At 39.1% G+C, this 18,879-nt stretch overlaps 1 protein-coding gene across 3 annotated transcripts in view; it reads left to right on the top strand.

The window, feature by feature from the left end:
* The window catches only part of SCHIP1 (schwannomin interacting protein 1), a 55,630-nt gene that overhangs the window by 26,378 nt on the left and 10,373 nt on the right, over positions 1-18,879 (top strand). For 2 of the 3 annotated variants that reach the window (XM_063089415.1, XM_063089426.1), the window contains exons 2-3: positions 3,620-3,738; positions 18,043-18,160. In XM_063089415.1, the coding sequence (XP_062945485.1) occupies positions 3,620-3,738; positions 18,043-18,160 (237 nt within the window). Of the gene's footprint in view, positions 1-3,619; positions 3,743-18,042; positions 18,161-18,879 lie in introns of those variants that run through there. The other variant, XM_063089436.1, reaches the window with a different exon arrangement.

Raw genomic sequence — 18,879 nt, forward strand, 5'->3', positions numbered from 1 at the left:
CCTTTTCTGAGAAAGCATCCCATGCATCTCAGGGAAGAAGTAGATCCATAACTCTTCAAGAGTCACGTTTGATACCCCACCTGGTGTCCTCCATTATTATTAGCCTGAACATCTTACTTTTCAATGTGGAAGAGCAGAAATATCTGGAACCAGAAAGCATAGACTTGAATCCTACCTCTTCTGCTTAACAGTAGGGTAACCTTTAATCACCCTTGGTTTTCTTTAAAGCAGAAATTGTTGAAGAATTAACCATAATGCTCACATTTAACACAGACATTATCATGGGCCAGGTACAGCTGCTGAGTAATTTACATAAATTTTCACATTTAATCCTCCAACGTTAAGTGAGATCATTCAGCTCTGAACTGGGAAGAGCTTTCCAAGCACAAAAGCTATCAGTGAGACAGAGGAAGCAAGCTATTGACTTAACTCCACAGTACTTACAGTTTAAACTCAAAAGGACAAATATCCTTAATGTAAAATTTTTTAAAACTCCCAGACCTTTGCAGAAAAATGAGCAAAGCTAGGAATAAGTAACTCAGAGAAAAGAAAGTTCAGTAACTAAAAACATTTAAACATTTACTCTCACTGTTAATCAGAGAAATTAAAAAGAATACCACTTTTGCCTATCAAATTAAAAACATTTTTAAAAAGTGAAAATGCTCAACATTATCCAGGATGTAGCGAAAGCTGTGCCCTTTCACATGGCTGGTGGGCATGTGAATTGCAAAAGCTTTTCTCTAGAGCAACGTGGCAAAATGTGTCAAGAGCCTCAACAAATGTTCACACTCAACTGATCTGGTAATTCTGCTTCCAGGAAGTTATCCTGAGCAAATAATCAGACATGTGGGTAGGGATTTATGTAACGATGCTAACTTCTATGTTATTTTTAATTTGATACAATCCAAATGGCTAACTCAAATGGCTAACCACAACTCCATAGCATAGAAGATATGCAACCATTAAAAATTGTGTTTTTAAAGAACAGAAAGTGATTTAAGGGAAACTCTCAAACTATAATAAACAGTATCACCTCAACTGTATAAAAAGGTTAAAAAATGCACACAGAAGATGAAAAATAGGAGGAAATATACCAAAATGTTAGCAATGTTCTGTAAGTGATGGGATTATGGGCAACATTTATGTTCTTTATACATTTTTTATTCAGTGGGATCCAGAGAGAGAGAAGGGCAAAAGAGAGTATGTTATAAAAAACCCTCTTTTAATTGTTAATGAAGTATTCAGGTATAAAGAATTGTAATTAATGTAAATAAAAATATTTTTTAAGGTCTCCCCAATATCTGTAGCTCTAGAGTACCAAGTAAATCAGGAAAGAGACATAGAATCAAAGCTGTATTCACACATTCACACCTGGGATTGGTGTTTTCTTTAAATAAAGCCTGTTTCAGACCCTAGGCTAATTTTGGAACAGCATGTTTTTGAACATTAATCGTTAACACTCATGTTGTTATCTGCTGATTTTGTATTTGGATATTCAGTTCCATTCAACAGTTTTCTGACTGTTGAGGACATTGGATGAGAATCTCTTTTGCCTGTTATATGTTGAGAAATAGGTTCACTGACTACACAAAATCTGCCTGGCAGATTTTGGGATTTTGAAATGAATTTATTTTAAATAAAGATGTCAAGTGATGTCATTCTGGTTTGGCTGGGCCATTACAAGTGCCAGCCCCGCATATTTGGAAGGATGGTTTGCTTTAATTAAGGTTCCCAACAGTATAGTCGCCAGTGGTTAGTGAGATAAAAGGCATTCTTGCTTCCCTTTTCAACCCTGTGGTTAGTTTCTTAGGGCTCATTGCTGTGCTAGCTCAGTAAACAACATGAAATCAGCATCACATCTGTGAATAACCTGTATGAAAGCAGTCTTTCACTTTGTGGCTGTATTTTACACACACACGCGCACGCACACACACACACACACGGTTCATGCCAGAATGGGGGACGAAAGCAGTCTTTCACTTTGTGGCTGTATTTTACACACAAACACACACACACACACACACACACACTTCATGCCAGAATGGGGGACGAAAGCAGTCTTTCACTTTGTGTCTGTATTTTACACACACACACACACACACACACACACATACACATACACACACACACACGGTTCATGCCAGAATGGGGGACTGTAAGCGTAAAAGTTGAAAGGATGCTTACGGTGTTTAAGGGTTAAAAAGTGTTAGAGAACAGGTGAGTGAAGATGAGCTTTCTTTGAACTAGAAGTTCTCAAACCTACTGAAACTAAATATCTAGTGCTAGAGCTGGGGATGGGTATTTTCAAAACCCTGAGGGGCATTCTTATGCCACCTGTTGAAGGTGGAACCTGGGAACTGCTGTCTGAGCTGTACCACGCTGTCATGTATTTGATTCTGTTCTGTCCAGTACTCTGTCCACTAGCCATCTGTGACCGTTGAGCTCTTGAAGTGAGACTGGTGTGACTGAGGAACTGAATTTTTAATATTAACTAATTAATTATTAAATATAAAGGCAGATAGTCACATATGACTAGTAAGCTGCCATATTACACAAGCAGGCTTGACATAATATACACTGTCCTCCACTTGGGAATGAAACGAAGTCATTTTTCAGCCTGCCCCTCTGAGGGGGTGCATTTCCTTTGTAACACGCTACATCTTACAGCCTTCATCATCCCACAACACACAAAACCAAAATCTTAGCCTCAGCCTAGCATTTCTAACTCATTGTTTGTTTTTTTGTAGTAGTTTTATTTTTAACTAAGGAAATCATTTCTAATCTTCTCCCCTGTAGTTTAAAAGGTTTAAAAGTTCAGCATGGTGAGTTTTTATGGGGATTTTATAGGAAGCCAAGTGTTATAAACACATCCAAATGGTCACAGTAGTGCAGTTTACCAAATCCTTTTCCTGTGCACACCGACCTGACTTTCCTTCAAAATATAAAACAGATGGGTCCAATTAGAATTCTCCAGCTATTCCAGACATTATTTTCAGGGTTTCTCACATTTTAAACCTGGTGAGATGAGGCTGACTCTTGAACAAAAACAACAGTTCAGAACAAGACTGTAAGTTTGGTGCAGGCAGGTGTCGTGTCTGTCCTGCCCTGGGCTCTGTTCTGGCATCATAGTGTGGCATCTGCCAGCCCACAGAGGCCCAGTGCCTGTTGGTCAGATGAGTTAATGTTCTTGCTGTAGAGAGAGTCGGCTGAAAGGCCACGTAAGGAAGAGAGAAGACAAGATCCAGGGAAAGGCCACGTTTGGGATCAAAGTGATTTCATGTAGGAGAAAGTGCTTGCCCTCTACAACTGTACTCTGCTATATCTAGCAAGTAAGTAGAAAGATTATAGTGGCAAATAATCTAGTTCTATCCCAGTGAAGATCATTTAGCACCATCATGGGCTTACCTAGAATAGAGATCATAAAAGGCTCTGAAGAATTGAAATTAGAACCAGAAGAGACTGGTTTAATTTCAGCTTTTAATAATTCCAGTGCTCTTGTGCTGTGACCTGTTTATTTTTCATCTAATGTTACAGTTCTAAGAAACGTAGCAAGTTAGGCTGCCTGTGGTTGTGATGTATCTGCCCACTTATCAGTATTTTTATTTTCTTGAAATTTTAGGCACAGAAAAATGAGAGAGAGTCTATCAGACAGAAGTTGGCACTTGGAAGCTTCTTTGATGATGGCCCAGGAATTTATACCAGCTGTAGCAAGAGTGGGAAGCCAAGCCTTTCCTCTCGGTGAGTGTTCTTTTGAGTTGATTTTCCACCATGTACCTAGTGGATTTTGTCACCTTACTATATGTCTAATAAAAGATAGCCTAAATCCTTGAGTACTATTTTCTCCATAATACTACCATCTTTATTAGGGTTTTGGGGATACCCTTCCCTACCTATTTGTTGGTATACTTATTGTTGTCTTTGGCACATTGTGTAGCTACTTGAGGTCAAGTTTTTATATTTCATTTTTTTTGACACAGTACTGATTTTGCACACTGATAGGGGAAGCAAGCTCACCGATGCCTGGAGACGTGTGGCAGACCACCAAATTTCGCATTAAGCAGTCCCAGAGCTCTCAGAACCACCCCCCTGATATATTTGATTACAGTGAATACTGGTAACTGAGAAATACAATTACTGCTTTGATCATTCAGTGTTTATTACAGTGCTTAACCTGTGCTCCAGGTGATTTATCTTTATCTTATTTCAAGATATTGTTGCTCATTTATCAGAATTTACTTCATCATATTATTGGTCACTTGCATAGCTTCTAATTCCACATAAAATATATTTAAATTATAATTTTACCTAAAAAACAGGGCTAAGACTTTAACCTACTAAGTGAAGGTTCTGATTCAGTAGGTCTGTGTGGGGCTCAAGAGTCTGCATTTCTAACAAGCTCCCAGCTGGTTTTCATACTGCCTGCCACTCCATAGGCTACTTTGATTAGTGAAGGTGTAGACAATGCAAAATTAACTATTATGAATACAGATATTCCAAGTGATAAAAGCACATCGAACATTGTTTTCATAAAGATGGCAGTAATTCTCTTGATTTCTTTCCCCCCAAACCCCCCCCAAATGTCTGTTTCCTCTCAGTCTTCCTTTGCACTAAGAGAAAATATACCCTGTACAAATAGTAGGTATATTTGCCATGTTAAGCCAGCTGTTAGAGACAAATGATAGTACTCATGCATTTATTCAACCAGTAGGTTTCTACCATGTCTCTGCTTCTTGCAAACCTCAGAAGTAGGCATTTTTAGTATCTATAAATCTTTTCTTTCTGGCTTTCGGTAAGCCTTTTACTTCACTCTGGTCCTTAGAGGTTCAACAAAAGTCAGACAGCAGACACACGCTAACATATATGCATATTTTCAAGGCACTGTGGGCAGTTAGTACATGGAGACAAGAACTCCACTTTGGCCATGCAGAATTACAGCATCATTTCCTCAGCCGGGTGCCAGCCCAGTCACATAATATCCCCTCGCTGTCCCCACATGTCATTCCAGACGTGGAAGGTTAGTCTTCCCCTTTGCCTTGGGAGCACTCTTCCCCTCCCAGTGGGATATGGCAGAAAGAGCTCTGGCCTAGGGACCTGGAGATCTGAGGATTAGTCCTAGTCTGCTTCTCATTGTGAGACTTTTTAAACCATGTCTCATTTTCCTCATTCTTGTGAAATAAGGGGATTGGACCTAGTCTCATAGATCTCTGCTACTGCTCTGTAATATTCCCTAAAGTGCCAAAATGTCTTCTTCTATAAGCCCTAGTCTCTCTGTTCAGCGAGTCCATCTGGTACAAATGGAAAGTTTTCGTTTTTAAAATCAAAGATTCATATACACACATACGTACATATATATACATCCATATATGTATACAATGAGGGCACTTGAAAAAGTTCACGGAAAAATAGCATTAAAAGGTAATATGAATCTTTCCATGAACTTTTTGAAGACCCCTTGTCCCACTCTCCAGGAACAGTAATGTTTAACTCCTCTGTTTCTTCTCCTGTTTACCTACCTATCTTTAAATAAAATGCTTATCTTCTTAGTTTTCATTTTAAATAACCATCTGACTACCTATTATAGAAAATTTGGATTTAGCTCTTTTTACAGACCTCCCACAGACATATCTATGTATCCCCCCTCCTGTTCTCCCTTTATAGTTATTTCATAATTTAGGGTTGAATAACTATTTAATGTTTACGTTATTGAGATTATATAATATTCTCATTGAACCATGTAGTAAACTATGATTATGTGAGAAATTGTATTATTTGTCCTGAAATAAGAATTGCCTCTCTCTTTCCCTTGGCCAGTCCATGGTTCTGACTGCTACACTGTATCCCACTGTGAGAATACACCAGTTTATTTAACCATTCTGCTGAGGATGGGCACTAGATTGTATCAGTTGTTCTGCTCTTGCTAACAACTCTGCTTAAAAAGGTTCTTGCTCATGTCTCCCGCCTTACATGTGCCAGCAGTTTCTCTTTGATATAGAATAGGGGTAAAAGGATTAGTTTTTCTTCATCTGTCGAGATGATTATATTTTACTTTATTAATCTACAAATAAATTAATGAATTACATTTATAGATTTTCAAAATATTGACCCATTTTGCATAACTAATATAAACCTAAATAGGTCGGGGGGTATTATCTTTTTCCAGACACTATTGTATTTTATTTATAATATTTTGTTTAGGATTGTTACATTTATATTTATAATTGACATGAGTCTGTTGTATTCTTAAAATATTTTTGTCTGGCTTTAGTATCAAGGTTATGCTGGCTTAAAAATGGATTGGGAACTATTCCCTTTCTCATATTGCCTTTAAAAAGTCTGCATAATATTCTAATGATCGGTTTTTGTAAAGTTTGGTTGAACTCACCTGTATCTGGGCCTGGTGTTTACTTGGTGTGTTTGCTTTAACAACTCTTTCCATTTCTTAAATGGTTATGATTATACAGGCTTTTTATTTCCTTTTGAATCATTTCTGATGTGTTGTATTTTTTCTGGGAATTTGTCCATTTTGTTTGTTTTCAAAATTGTTGATAATTTCTCATTTCACTGAAAGTATTAATTTTAATTGTTTAAAATATATTCTTCTGATCTCTACATTGCCCTTGATTTTTTCTGAGTTTGTTTTGTATTCGTATGTTTTGCTTTCTGTCCACTGAAAATCAAGTGTAATTCACTACAACCTGTTTCTAAATTGTTGGCTGGGTCTTGTTGACATACGACATCTCTACAGAGAGGCCTTCCTTGACCACCTTATTAAAATTAAACACCCACGTACCCGTCATTTTTCCTCCTCTTATCCTCCTACCCTGATCTGGTTTTTTTTTGTGGCCATTATCACTACCTGACATTGTATTATGTATACTTGAATCTGTTCTTTTTCTCCAGCACTAAAATATAAGCTCCAAAAGAGCAGGTCTTTGTCTATTTTGTTAACCACCATAACTATTGCCTAAAATAGTGTCTAATACATAGTCACTAAATATTTGTTGAACAAACGAATGGTGAACTTCACTTTGAATTGGTCGATACAGACAACTGTTTCACTTGGGATGCATCCTGTTAAAAGTATCTAAGGGTCTTTTCTCTTGGGCTATGAGTTGAGGCAGAGAGGGACCATCCAGCCTCAACTTAAGAGATTTTAAGCCTGGCTGCCAGTGTTTTAAGACTGTAACGGGAGGAAGGGTTGGAGGTTTAGCATGCAGAATTTCATGTAATTCCCTTGATTTCATTGCCACCTCAGCTGTGCCTGAGCATGCCCCAATCCAAAGCCCCTTTGATTCAACCTCTTAAGACAGCAAACTTCCTGATTCTGCCAGGCCACAGGTGGGCAGGGAGATAGCAAGTGTAGATGATCCTTTGAGGTGTTCAGTCAATCTTTGCATTCAGTCCTACCCTGCTCCCCTGCCTTCAGACGTACCTGAACACTTCTGAGATTCTGCAGTACAAATGTGTATGCTTCCTCCACCCGCCACCCCTGCAGGCACCTAGCTGATTAAGGTAAAGTCAAATACCTCTCCTCCATCTGCATTTTATCTTCCAAATTTTTTTCAGGCTCTCTTGTCTGCTATTGTTTCCTTTTCCTTTTTCTTTGTCCATGTGGGTTTATATCCTCTTTCTTTAATACTATTTTGGTTGGGTTTCAGAAATGAAATTAGATACCTGTGTTCAATGTGCCATAGTTATCTAAGTCTCATGAAGATCTCCAGTATTTAAAATAGTGGAAATGTCTTTTCAATTAAAATCCGGTGCAGATTTCAATTAAAATCCGGTCCTCCTCTGGTTCAGGACTGAAGAAGAGGGACTGGATTACCCCCACCCAGAAAATGCCTTCCCCACCCATCTCCTTCACTGCCCCTCCTCCTCACACCTCCCTGCAGTGTCGCACTCCATCCCTCCCCTGCAAGCCCCCCAAGCCCACCTGAAACTCTTCTGGAGGAGCAAAATTTGAGAATCACTGAGTCATCTACCCACTTGGAGATACAGATCTAAACACGTATGTATTTCACAGCAGCTCATAACAAGCGACACTTGTTGACTCGCCATAAGGAAGATTATTTATATCCTGTTCTTTTAGATGTTTTCATCTCCATGTTCTGGGATGAGATCATCTTCTGTGGGAACACGATGACTTTTTGGATCCCCCTCAGGATGCTGGTTAATAATGAGACGAAATGTTTCTAAGAAATATCACTTTATCCCTGTAAATTTAAAGTCTATGAAAACTGACTGTCATCCCCCTCCTCAGTAATAATGTAGGAGAAAAGCCTTTAGGAATGTTCACTTGCAGTCATACAACCCATATTCCCTATCCCCATCAGAATTTATTTTTTTCTAATGCATTAAAATTCTTCATTGAGTTATAAATACCTTTCCTCTCTTATAAAAGCACTCAAGGGATGTCAGAATTTTTTCATCGAGATGATAGTCCAAAATGTACGATAGCACGTGTTAATATTAGTTAGATAATCAGAACCAGGTAAATCTTTTAGGAATTTACTACTCTGAAGAGCTCAATACTCAATTTTAAATGAGGTTGCGGACTTAAAATGAATTGGCCAAGTAATGGATTCTGAAGTGGTGAGCTTACTTTTTAAGGCAGGTCCTGCTGAGGTGAGTGGGATCTTTGGCAAATTAATGGAGTGGTCATTAGTAACAGACTTTAGAAAATCTTTAGTTATTCACACATTACAACTTGATGTGGCGTAGTGGAGAAAACTTTCTCTGCCTTCTTCGTTATTCTTTTCTCAGAGTAACCACAAAATAAATCTGATTCTCACCTCTCTTCTTACCTTACCCCAAGACAGATTTTATTCACGTATAATTGTAAATACAATCTAATACATTCTTTTTCATAAAGTATGCACTGGGATAGTGTGACCTAGGATAGGCTATACCCTTTGCTCCAAATGCTGAATATTATGAAAAACAGAAATTCCCCAGAGAACTTTTGAGCAACTCCTTTGAATAATGATTAGTGTTTACTTAACCATCCCAGTATCCGCAAATCAAAACTCATTTCTGTCTTGGCGTTATGAGTTTACTGGTGAATGGTTGAGACAAGACCAATAATAGACACCTGCCACCTCCTTTTGTGTCTGGGCTGAAGGACTGGAGGGCAGGAGGAATGGGGGACACCTTAGCCTATGGAGTTATCAATTGAACCAATAACCCTGAATCTAGAAAGACTTTAAGGAAATAGTATTCATGGGGGCTTTGAATGTGAGGAACTAAGAATCTGTATATATAATCTGCCACAGAATCACAGGTCAAACTGGCATCATTTTGCCAGGAAAGGGAATCATCCTCTTACCTCTAGCTGTAGTAATATTTGTATAATTTCCTGGAAGAAGTAAGCAGAGTAGTCATATCTGCCTGGCATGGGTGAGGAAAGAGATTGTCCTGTTTCAAATCAATGCAATCCATTCTCTTTAGCATCTTTCTTGAAATAGTAGTTACATAGTATAGCAACCAATTTATAACATGCAACATATCTTTAAAACTTTGCATTAATCTCATTCATAATAATTTGTACTAATTATTTGCTTAGAAACCGTGCATATAAGTAGTTCCAAGGTATGTGGCATTGCAAATGGTAACTTACAAACTCTTTTTCTTTTTTTATGCTATTTGAAAAGCCATTGGGTATTCTATAGAAAACCTATCATTTTTTTAATGCCCTTCTCCAAGGACTACCTCTGATATTCTAAAATATTACACAATTTCAAAAGCAAAGGAAGATTTGAAGTGGATCTTTTGAGGAGTAATAAGATTAAAGTGGCAAAACAAATTTAATTATGTAAGCAATTCTTCTCTTTCACAAACCTGAAAAAAAAAGCAAATTGGTGTTTGTAGAATTTTCTTTGTCTAATAAATGGCCTCACTTTACAATAATGCCAATGACCTCAGTTTAATTAGGTGCAATTAATTTTGTGCAAGCTGAATTTGACATCTTGCTAGAGGCATAACCAGCTGTACCCTGTCTTATGATTTTTTTTTTTTTTTTATCACCAATGAGAATTCAATTGCCTGAGCTATTGTAAAAGGTTGGGAGGCAGGGAGAAAAAGGCCACAGGGCTGCATTTTATATTTAAAAATGGCTCCGGTGGACAATTGAATGTTTAATTAAAAGAGCTTCTAGGAATTATTTTTCATTGGTGCATCATCTTTTGACAAGTTATCATGACTTTATTACTGAAAATTGCACTCCCTTTGGACATTGGTCCCACACGTGTCTGGACATACACAGCGCATATGAGGACTGAGCTTGAGAACGCGCAGAAGTATTCACTGCTACTAGAAAACACTCTCACCGACCGCAGGTGAGCTGTGTCATCTGGAGACTTAACACCACCCTTTTGTTCGATCTTTGGAGGGGAATAGGATTGAGACTGGGGTGGGAAGGGATGTCACTAGCTGAATCAGAGTCCATCCAGAGAATTGCTCACTTATAAAACATGCTTCTTGCTGCCCGCAGATCGCCCACCACCCACAGCACCCTGCCAAAGACAAAAGCCCAGCCTGACTCATACACAAGTCACTTCCCTGCATAGACATGGTCTGAGTCAGACACAGCCATCCTCTCCCAGCTGTCAAATACTGAATCCTACTCACCTTTTCTCCAACACACAAGCACTAGTCATCAGCTCTCCTGTTTTCTCTCCTTTTTCTTTTTTATTGCTGCTAAATGCCCACACGTGGCAACTCAGAGGTGCTCAAAAGAGAAAAATCCAAAGTCAACTGAATCTCTTCCACCAAAAAAATTTAGGTGTATTTCCTGCCATTTTTTCTGTACATACATCTCCACATTTTTTGTATAAAGTTGTAGTCAGACTGTAGCTACTGTTTTATAGCCTTTTTTTCACTTAATACATCAGGAACATTGTTCATATTACTAATTGTTCTATGGTGTGCATTTTTATTGGCTGCACACGAGCCCATCATATATTTCACCATAATGTTCTAAATCAGTATCTTATTGTTAGACATTTGAGTTGTTTTCAGCTTCTTAGGGTTTTTTTTGTTTTTTCTGTTTGTTTGTTTGTTTGTTTGTTTTCCATCTTCTCTTTTCCCTCTCCATTCATGAATTTATTCCATCCTTCTTAAAGTGCCCTGTCCTCTCAAGACAGGTCCTCCTCAAGTAAAGTGCCAACTTGTGACCTTGTGTAAGTTAACCTCGAAACCTAAGGCTTTGTTTTCTCATACGTAAAACAGGGTTCACAATATTTACGTTATGTGTAGCTGAGGGTTAGAGGTAAGATATGTAAAGTGCCAGGCACGTAGTAGATGCTCAAAAATGGTAACTCTTTTTATTTCAGAATATAGGTTGCTTGGAAATCATTTGGCATTGGTTAAGATGAAAGCCACATTTGGCAGCTAGGAGAGATGGCTGCTTTATTCCTCATATCAGAAGAGCCTTGTTCTAATCTTCCATTCACGCTAGAGAATATTTCTATTGAAAATGCATTCTCCCAACATTAAGATCCTGTAATTCCAAATTTAGTTACATAAAAGTGGTCATTAGTGAAGGAAATGGATGCTGATGTGGAATTACAACCAACAGCTGTCTGAGGAATGCAAGTATTTATAGCTCTCTAGAGATTTGGGTTGGGATGCAGGGGCCGATGCTTTTCCAATGAAAAGCTGGCAACTGGTTGTTCAAGCCAGCGAGAAGATTCTGTGGCCATGTGGTATTGGGTGCTACCAGTCACCATGTGAACATGTGCAGATGGAAGTGTTCAGAACTAACCTTAGAAGAGGAAGCAGAAAAAGAGAATGTTGTAGGATTAGAAGATGAAAACCAGGGCCACTCACACTTTGGCTCCCTTTGGAGCTGCCTTCGCCTTTGGAAAAGCCAAACATCTGGGTCTTGTAAGATGTGAGATCAGGATTGGACATAAAGAGATACGATGTCACTCTCCCCGCCCCCCATCCTGTCTTTGGCACATAGTTAGAAACTACCCTTAACTTCTCTGGGCACATAACTGCTAGAGAGTCAGCTTTCCTATCTTTCTCCTGCGTTTGTTCCCCCCAAACCCCAATTCACCAAGACCGCCTTTCTTCTACAGTTCCCTGATCTTTCAGTCTTCTTGATTAACACTTTATCAATGTTCAGGTAGCAAAAGTGTTCATTTTCTCATACAAGTATAGTTCAAAAAGTTTGTGGAAAAATAGAATTAAAATATGATATGAATCTTTCCATGAACTCTTTGAAGATCCCTCGTATATAAGATAGGGAGTATCTATTAACTGTTTTTTAAGTTTCCTTCCAGTGCTCTATATATTCCACCTGTCTATTTATACATTACAATTTAATTATCTAAGCATTTGGTACCTGTTGGAAGACCTGGTTTTTATTCCTGGTTCAACTGCTACATATTCACTTAATACAGAAGTCATGAACCATAAGATGTCTTCAGGGACCAACAAGAGACATAAAAGAGTGAAGCAGCCCAGATAAAAAGTAATAGGCAGTAGCGGGGACTGTAGCAAACTACAGAGTGTATGCCCTGGCCAAAGAGGACAACAGCTACTCATCACCAGCCTATTGGTGCCATGGAGTTTACAGAGCTATTATTGCCTGATTATCAAATAAATGAATGAGCGAATGAATGAGCAGTTAAATAACCCTTTCTCTACCTTACATAGTTATAAAAATCATTTATAGTACTTTTGCATGTGTGATGATACATGTTGGATCAGCAATATTTGCAGCTGTTATATAAATAGCATGTTTTTAAAGTCCAATAAATTATCATCCTCTGCAAAAGAAAGTTAACAGAATTTCATTAAAATAAAATAAATCTTTGTATTTTCATAATAGCAAACATTGGGAAACAGAAATTTTTCCTTTTTTTTTTTTAATGGTAATAGGCATTTCTGTAACTCTCTTGGTAAACGTCAATATGAAAGTCAGTAGAGAAAAGAAGAGGAAAGGCAGGGTTTGCAGAATGGGAAAAGTATTTTACAATTTATCAATGAGTAGTAGTACCTCATTTTAACCTACGTACCTCAACACATCCCATAGAGATACCATCATACATACAGTACTTCTAAAGCTTACCCAAACCTCAGTTGTTCCCACAGTCTTTTCTTCATGACAAATTCTCAGAAAATAAAATGTGTTTATAGCTGCCCTTAGGCAGTTACAATCCATATTTTATGCTTCATCCCCTTTGAAATTCTCATGAAATAGAAAAAAATATGCTATAAAAATATGGGTGATTATTCATTATGTATAAAACCTTTGACTAGTACATCAAAGATCCATTAAAGTAAATGGAAAGAATATATTTTAATGGCTCAGTCACAAACTAGTTGGGAATATTGAGTAACAAATGGCACTGCAGGGCCAGTGGCTCTTGAGCCACCCTGGTCATAGACAGATATGAGCAATGCATGTTTGAAACCCATAGGCACATGGGATAGTCCTCTTGCTTTTGCTAATGAAAGCCATACAGTTGCTTTGAAATTATAAGCAAGTACAGGAGGTATACGCCCTTTAAAATTATGTTTCCAGACACAGACAGGATCTAATAAATCCAAACCTGAGGTTAGATATAGCATGGGCGAAAGCCTATTGGATTCAAATATCAGAAGGCCAGCCTGTAGTCTCTTAGGCTTTGTGATCTTGTACCAGTTACCTGTTGCTACAATGGTGATGCGTAATAAAAAGCCATTCACATCAGTAGCATACAACGATAAGCCTTTATTTCTGCTTAGGATCCTCTAGGTCAGCTGGGCAGTTATGCTGAGCTTAGCAGCTCTCAGACGGGCTTGCTCATGTGTCTGTGGCCAGCTACAGGACAGCGAGATGCCTTTACTGCTCTTGGCTGGGCTCTCACATGTCTGGGGCTTCAGTTGGGACAACTGCTGATTGAGCTCTGGGCTGCAAAGTCACTCATCTGCCAGCAGGCTAGCCTGGACTCGTTCTGAAGGCAGTGGCTGGGTTCCCTGAGGAGGACACTCAGAGCTGGAACACCATCACTTTCAAGTCACAAGGCCAGCCTGGGAGCAGGGAGTATACTCTGTCTCTGGATGGGAGAAGCGGCAGTCACTTTGCAGAGGGGGCAGATAAAAAGGACGGGGTGGAAAGAATTAGGACCATTTTACAATCAGGCTGTCACAGGTCTGGGTCAAGTCATATGACTTTTCTGAGTAAATATTCTCATGCCTGTAATCCACAGGTGATTAAACAGCCCAAGAAGAGAATGTATGAGAACATCTTTCAAACTAAAATTCAGTGTAGCACTTCAAGTGAAGTGAACTCAGGGGCAGTGGGCAGGGTGATAAAATCTTATCAAAGAACCTTAAACATTTATACATAATTGCTGGTGTTCTAAGCTGGTGCTGGGAGAGTCCCATTTCTAAAACCAGAAAACAGCAAATAGTTATGGGATTCAGAACTAGCCTCAGACCAGTGCCAGTCACCACTACCCAAGGTTAAGGACAAAGGCCTGATTGACAATGGGTACTGCCCCTCTAGAAGTTACCAGCAAACTTTAGGACCGTGGCATTGTTTCTCTCAGGCAATAAACTGGTCTGGTCTTGGACTTTTGAAAGAAGTGTTATCTTTGTACCAAATCATATTAGCACTTGGCTGGGTTTTTGAGATATCCTCTCAGTAGTAAGGAACTTTTCATCTCTGTAATCCTCTCAATTCCATGCATATGTTAATAATATCCTGGTAACAGTAGTTGGAAGTCAGTGCAAACATTTTCTAAGTAATAATCATTCTCACTGTAAATGCCAAGCAGATGTCATTGCTGAACAGCCGCTCAACTAAATGCCCTCCCACTCCTGGCCAATGGGCACCGTCACACAGGAAGCCACTTCCACTCACTGAGATGTCCAGAAGACATACTCAGTCTTTATCTCTTCATGTTTCTGAGCATTCTCCATCAAGAACAGCCTCTTCCCAGACCCTCGGTGTGCTCCCTGTCAGTAGCTCCAGGCATGGGGCACATGAGGGGGAAGAGATTTCTGGGATAGGCAGAAATAAAATCGACAGGCAAGGCAGACTTCCAGCAGCCTTTTGCACACAACACTCTGCTAAATGCCACTTGAAACGTCAAGTAACCTTCAACTAGATACCTTGAAATTATATCTGTAATTAACAAGATGAGGATCACGTTTTTGTTTCCATCTCAGACTGTGCTTGAGAGATCCAGGAAAATTAGACCCCCTGCAGTCTGAATTTTGCAAGACTGGTTAAAAGTAAGGCCAGCTACACTGCAGTGTGAGGGACAGAGGCTCAGAGAACTCCACCTTTCAGAAGTGAGCCTCAGGAACAGCCATGCATCCCCAGGGCTGAAAGGGTCCCGGAGCAGGGGTTATCTGTTCTTTGACCCTGTGGCACAGAGGCCTGCACAGCAGCAGGTAGCCCCACTCACCCCACAGGCAGTTGCTGCCTGGCTGCTGTGGTTGAGTTTCCCAAAGCCGTCTTCATCTTAAAACCCTCTTAAAGGCTAAAGGCAAACAAATCCTTCTTGAAATCTGAGCCCGTTTTAAGATGTCTTTACTAAAATCCCCTCTGAACCATTAGCTGTTATGTCATATAATTTCCTTTTCCTGAGAGTAACATTCTTGGTGATTACTAGTATAAGGAATTATAAGTCTCACCCTGTAAGAAGCTCTGTTCGGTTTCCTGTGGCGATAATGTGGTACTAAGGCGATTTTCTGAATTTCTACCTGAGGCAGTTTTTCATTTCAACCTGACTACTAAACGCTTCCCTTTTTTTCTTTCCTTTGCCTTTCCTGACTTAGACATGCTGTACAGGATGGTGATTGAGGTCTGGGTTGATCCTTCAAAGAAAGGTCAGAATTGGGGCAGAACAACAAAATTTATGATCAGGCTTTATTCTGAATGAAAATATATATCTTTGGGCATTTGAAGTTTTATTTTGTAACGGTATTGTGGGTTATTTTATGTTTCTATAATTAGCGTATCCAGTAGCCAGGAACTTCTTCTCAAGACTTTATTCAATAAATAGAAAATGCTATGTAATCCTAGATTTGAATTAGGGTTAGCCTTTAAAATGCTTCTGATTTAATTCGCAGTTTTCTTGTTCATCATCTTCTAATTCATAGATCTTGAGTTTTATTATTAAAAATGAGTTTTTATTTTTTTAGACCAACTACAGACATTAAAATTTTTAAATTTACATGGTATCAAAGTGTAACCTGAACATATTAGATTTCTCCAGGAAGAAAAAAAAATCCAATGGAAGAAAGTTAAAAGAAGGCAAATCCCAGCTCAATTAAAGGACAAGTTAAAGACAGCTCAAGTACACTCTGTTAGTTGATTGTGCATCAGGGATTGCTGTGACTAGCAAGAAGTATTAGAGTTAGTGGCTTTAGAGGTCCCTTTACAAAGTCACATTACCTCTAAAACTGTTTTCCTTCGTTTAGGCTTTCAGTAGGTAAAGAGAGGAGGATAATTGACATGTATAGAGCACCTACCCTGTGCCAGCCTCTGAACTAACTCTTTTAATCCTTCCTGCAAAATGTTGGGTTAGGTATTATTCACCCCATTTTACCAAGGAGGAAACAGGTTCATAGAGCTTATGAAATATGCTTGGGAAAAGAAGTGAGGATTCAGAACCTGAGTCCAACTGACTCTAAGCACCTTGAGCTGATCACAGTAGAACGTGTTGCCGTCTAACCCCCACCCGACCTCCTCGCCCTCCGCCAAGCCCTGGTCCTGGAAACTTGCCTGTGCCATGAGGGCAAAGAGACAGAATTGGGCTTGGGAAAGGCTGCATTTCCTTACAGGGGGCATTAAGCTGGGACTTTCAGTAATTATAGAATTTAACAATAGGTGGCAGTGCATACCCATAACAATTATGTGCGTATGTTAAATCAGTAGATTTTATTTTTCTGTGTTATATGTTATTTTCTTCCAAAGAAGCATTTTAAATGAGTCATCTGAGCAATATCTGCAAAACATCCCTGATATTGGAATAAAAAAAATCAAATATAAATGTCAAATATCCAAGTTGCTCTTTGCATTTCTCCCTCTGGCAGTAGTAATGATAGAGCAAATTCTGTGTCCTCTGCCCTAGCCCAGCTTAGATAAGCCCCCTTATGATCTCCCCTTGCTTGGGAGCCTCCTTTTGCCTTTCCTCTCTCTAAGCAACTAGAGATGCTAAGAAAATTACTTCTTTAAAAACTTTATCACAGAACAGTATTGAAATCTGTTCAACTTCAAAAGAAGATTAGGACAAAGAGTTGGATCTGCAGTCTGCTCGAGTATATAGCAGCTGCATGGCCTGGTGACCCTTTCTGACTACATTTCCAACAACATCATTCCTGGAGCTTCAGGATTCACCCAAACATAATGAGCTCCCAAGAGGTCTCCATCTCTGAGGCTGTGTGTGCGGGAGGCAGTCTGTAGTCCCTTGCTGTGCTGGGGCTGTGCCTTTGTCACTGGGTTTTGGGTTTCCTTATGTTTCTCTAGGGTGAACCTGTAGTGCTTTTCTTTCTTAATGACATAAATGGGCTCCCTTGGTTGGCTTTTGGCAACTGCCTCAAATAAAGGTTTCCTTCAGATGATACTATTCTGTCTACTTGGGAAAAAAGGAGTCTTTAAAGAGCGGTAGCCTTGGGATGCTGGCCTGGTTTTAGTGAGCTTCTTTGGATTGTCCCCCTAGGACAGGACCCTGGATGACACCAGGCAGCCTTATTTGGCCAAGAACCCCCTTCATCTTGATCGACAGGACTAAAAACTCAATGACTCAACAGACTTTTATTGTGTGCCAGCTATGTGTCTGGTATTGTGCTGGGTGCTATAATATGCAGTCTTAAATTATTTTTCAATTAACATGAAATTGATGTAAAAAAAACTAATAGACTGTTGGAAAATCGTCTAGTAAAATTATCGTTTATAAGTGGAGAGTGACATTGGTAACTCACTTCTCCATGTGAAGAATGTGCAAAACTACTTCTATTAGCTAAATCAGACAGTTCTGTTGGCTACAGCCAGATAACAAATAGCTAAGTAGAATTTCTGTCCTGTTTGTATCTGCTCAGACTACAGAGTGGGATGAACCTGCAGATATGCTTTGTCAACGACAGTGGCAGTGATAAGGACAGTGATGCTGATGACAGCAAGACTGAAACCAGCTTGGACACCCCCTTGTCTCCCATGGTGAGTCCAAACAGCTACCAGCTGAAGCTTGGCGTTGTGCTTACCTGGTCATTTAGCTTCTTTTCTATTGTGAATTAGGAATGAACATTGCAGAGATTTTAAAAAAGAAGATCATGGCACTGCATGCCCCTCAAATGTGACAATGATTGGAAAATCAAAGTTGTGATACAATAAGGATACATAAGCTATGGTAAAGTTAGCGGGTACTTTCATATTAAACCATAAGAGAAATCAGATATGCTCTTAAAAATTATAAAGGGAAAATGTGCTAAATACCAATCCTTCCCCATTGGGCTTAGAAATACAAGCTTTATGAGCTCGTTCCTTTCCTACCTATTACAAAAGTTGGCTGGATAATCAGGGGTGCTCATTGCTGGAATTCTTTCCTCTCTGTCAGGGTTATCACCTTTTTTTTACCAAAGATCAACAAACAGGAAACCGTGCGGTGCAGTGCAACTTCAGAACATCACTGGAGACCTGAGACCCTATCTACTCTGAAGACCAGCACAGTGCCTTAGCTCTGGGTTAAATATTTTGTTTTATGTGGTCACTTCAAAAAAGTTTTGAGACCAAGTATCAAAGAAATGTTTCACATTTGTTAAAAATGTATTTCCCCTGTTATTAACAATACTGCTCTTTCTATTTATGCTAAAATCTGAGTCTGTTATAAAATAGACCTTTTTGTATGTTGAGATTTGTGTAGGTTACATCAAGCAGCA

The sequence above is a fragment of the Cynocephalus volans genome, chromosome 1 (assembly GCF_027409185.1).
Source record: "Cynocephalus volans isolate mCynVol1 chromosome 1, mCynVol1.pri, whole genome shotgun sequence".
Taxonomy (NCBI): domain Eukaryota; kingdom Metazoa; phylum Chordata; class Mammalia; order Dermoptera; family Cynocephalidae; genus Cynocephalus; species Cynocephalus volans.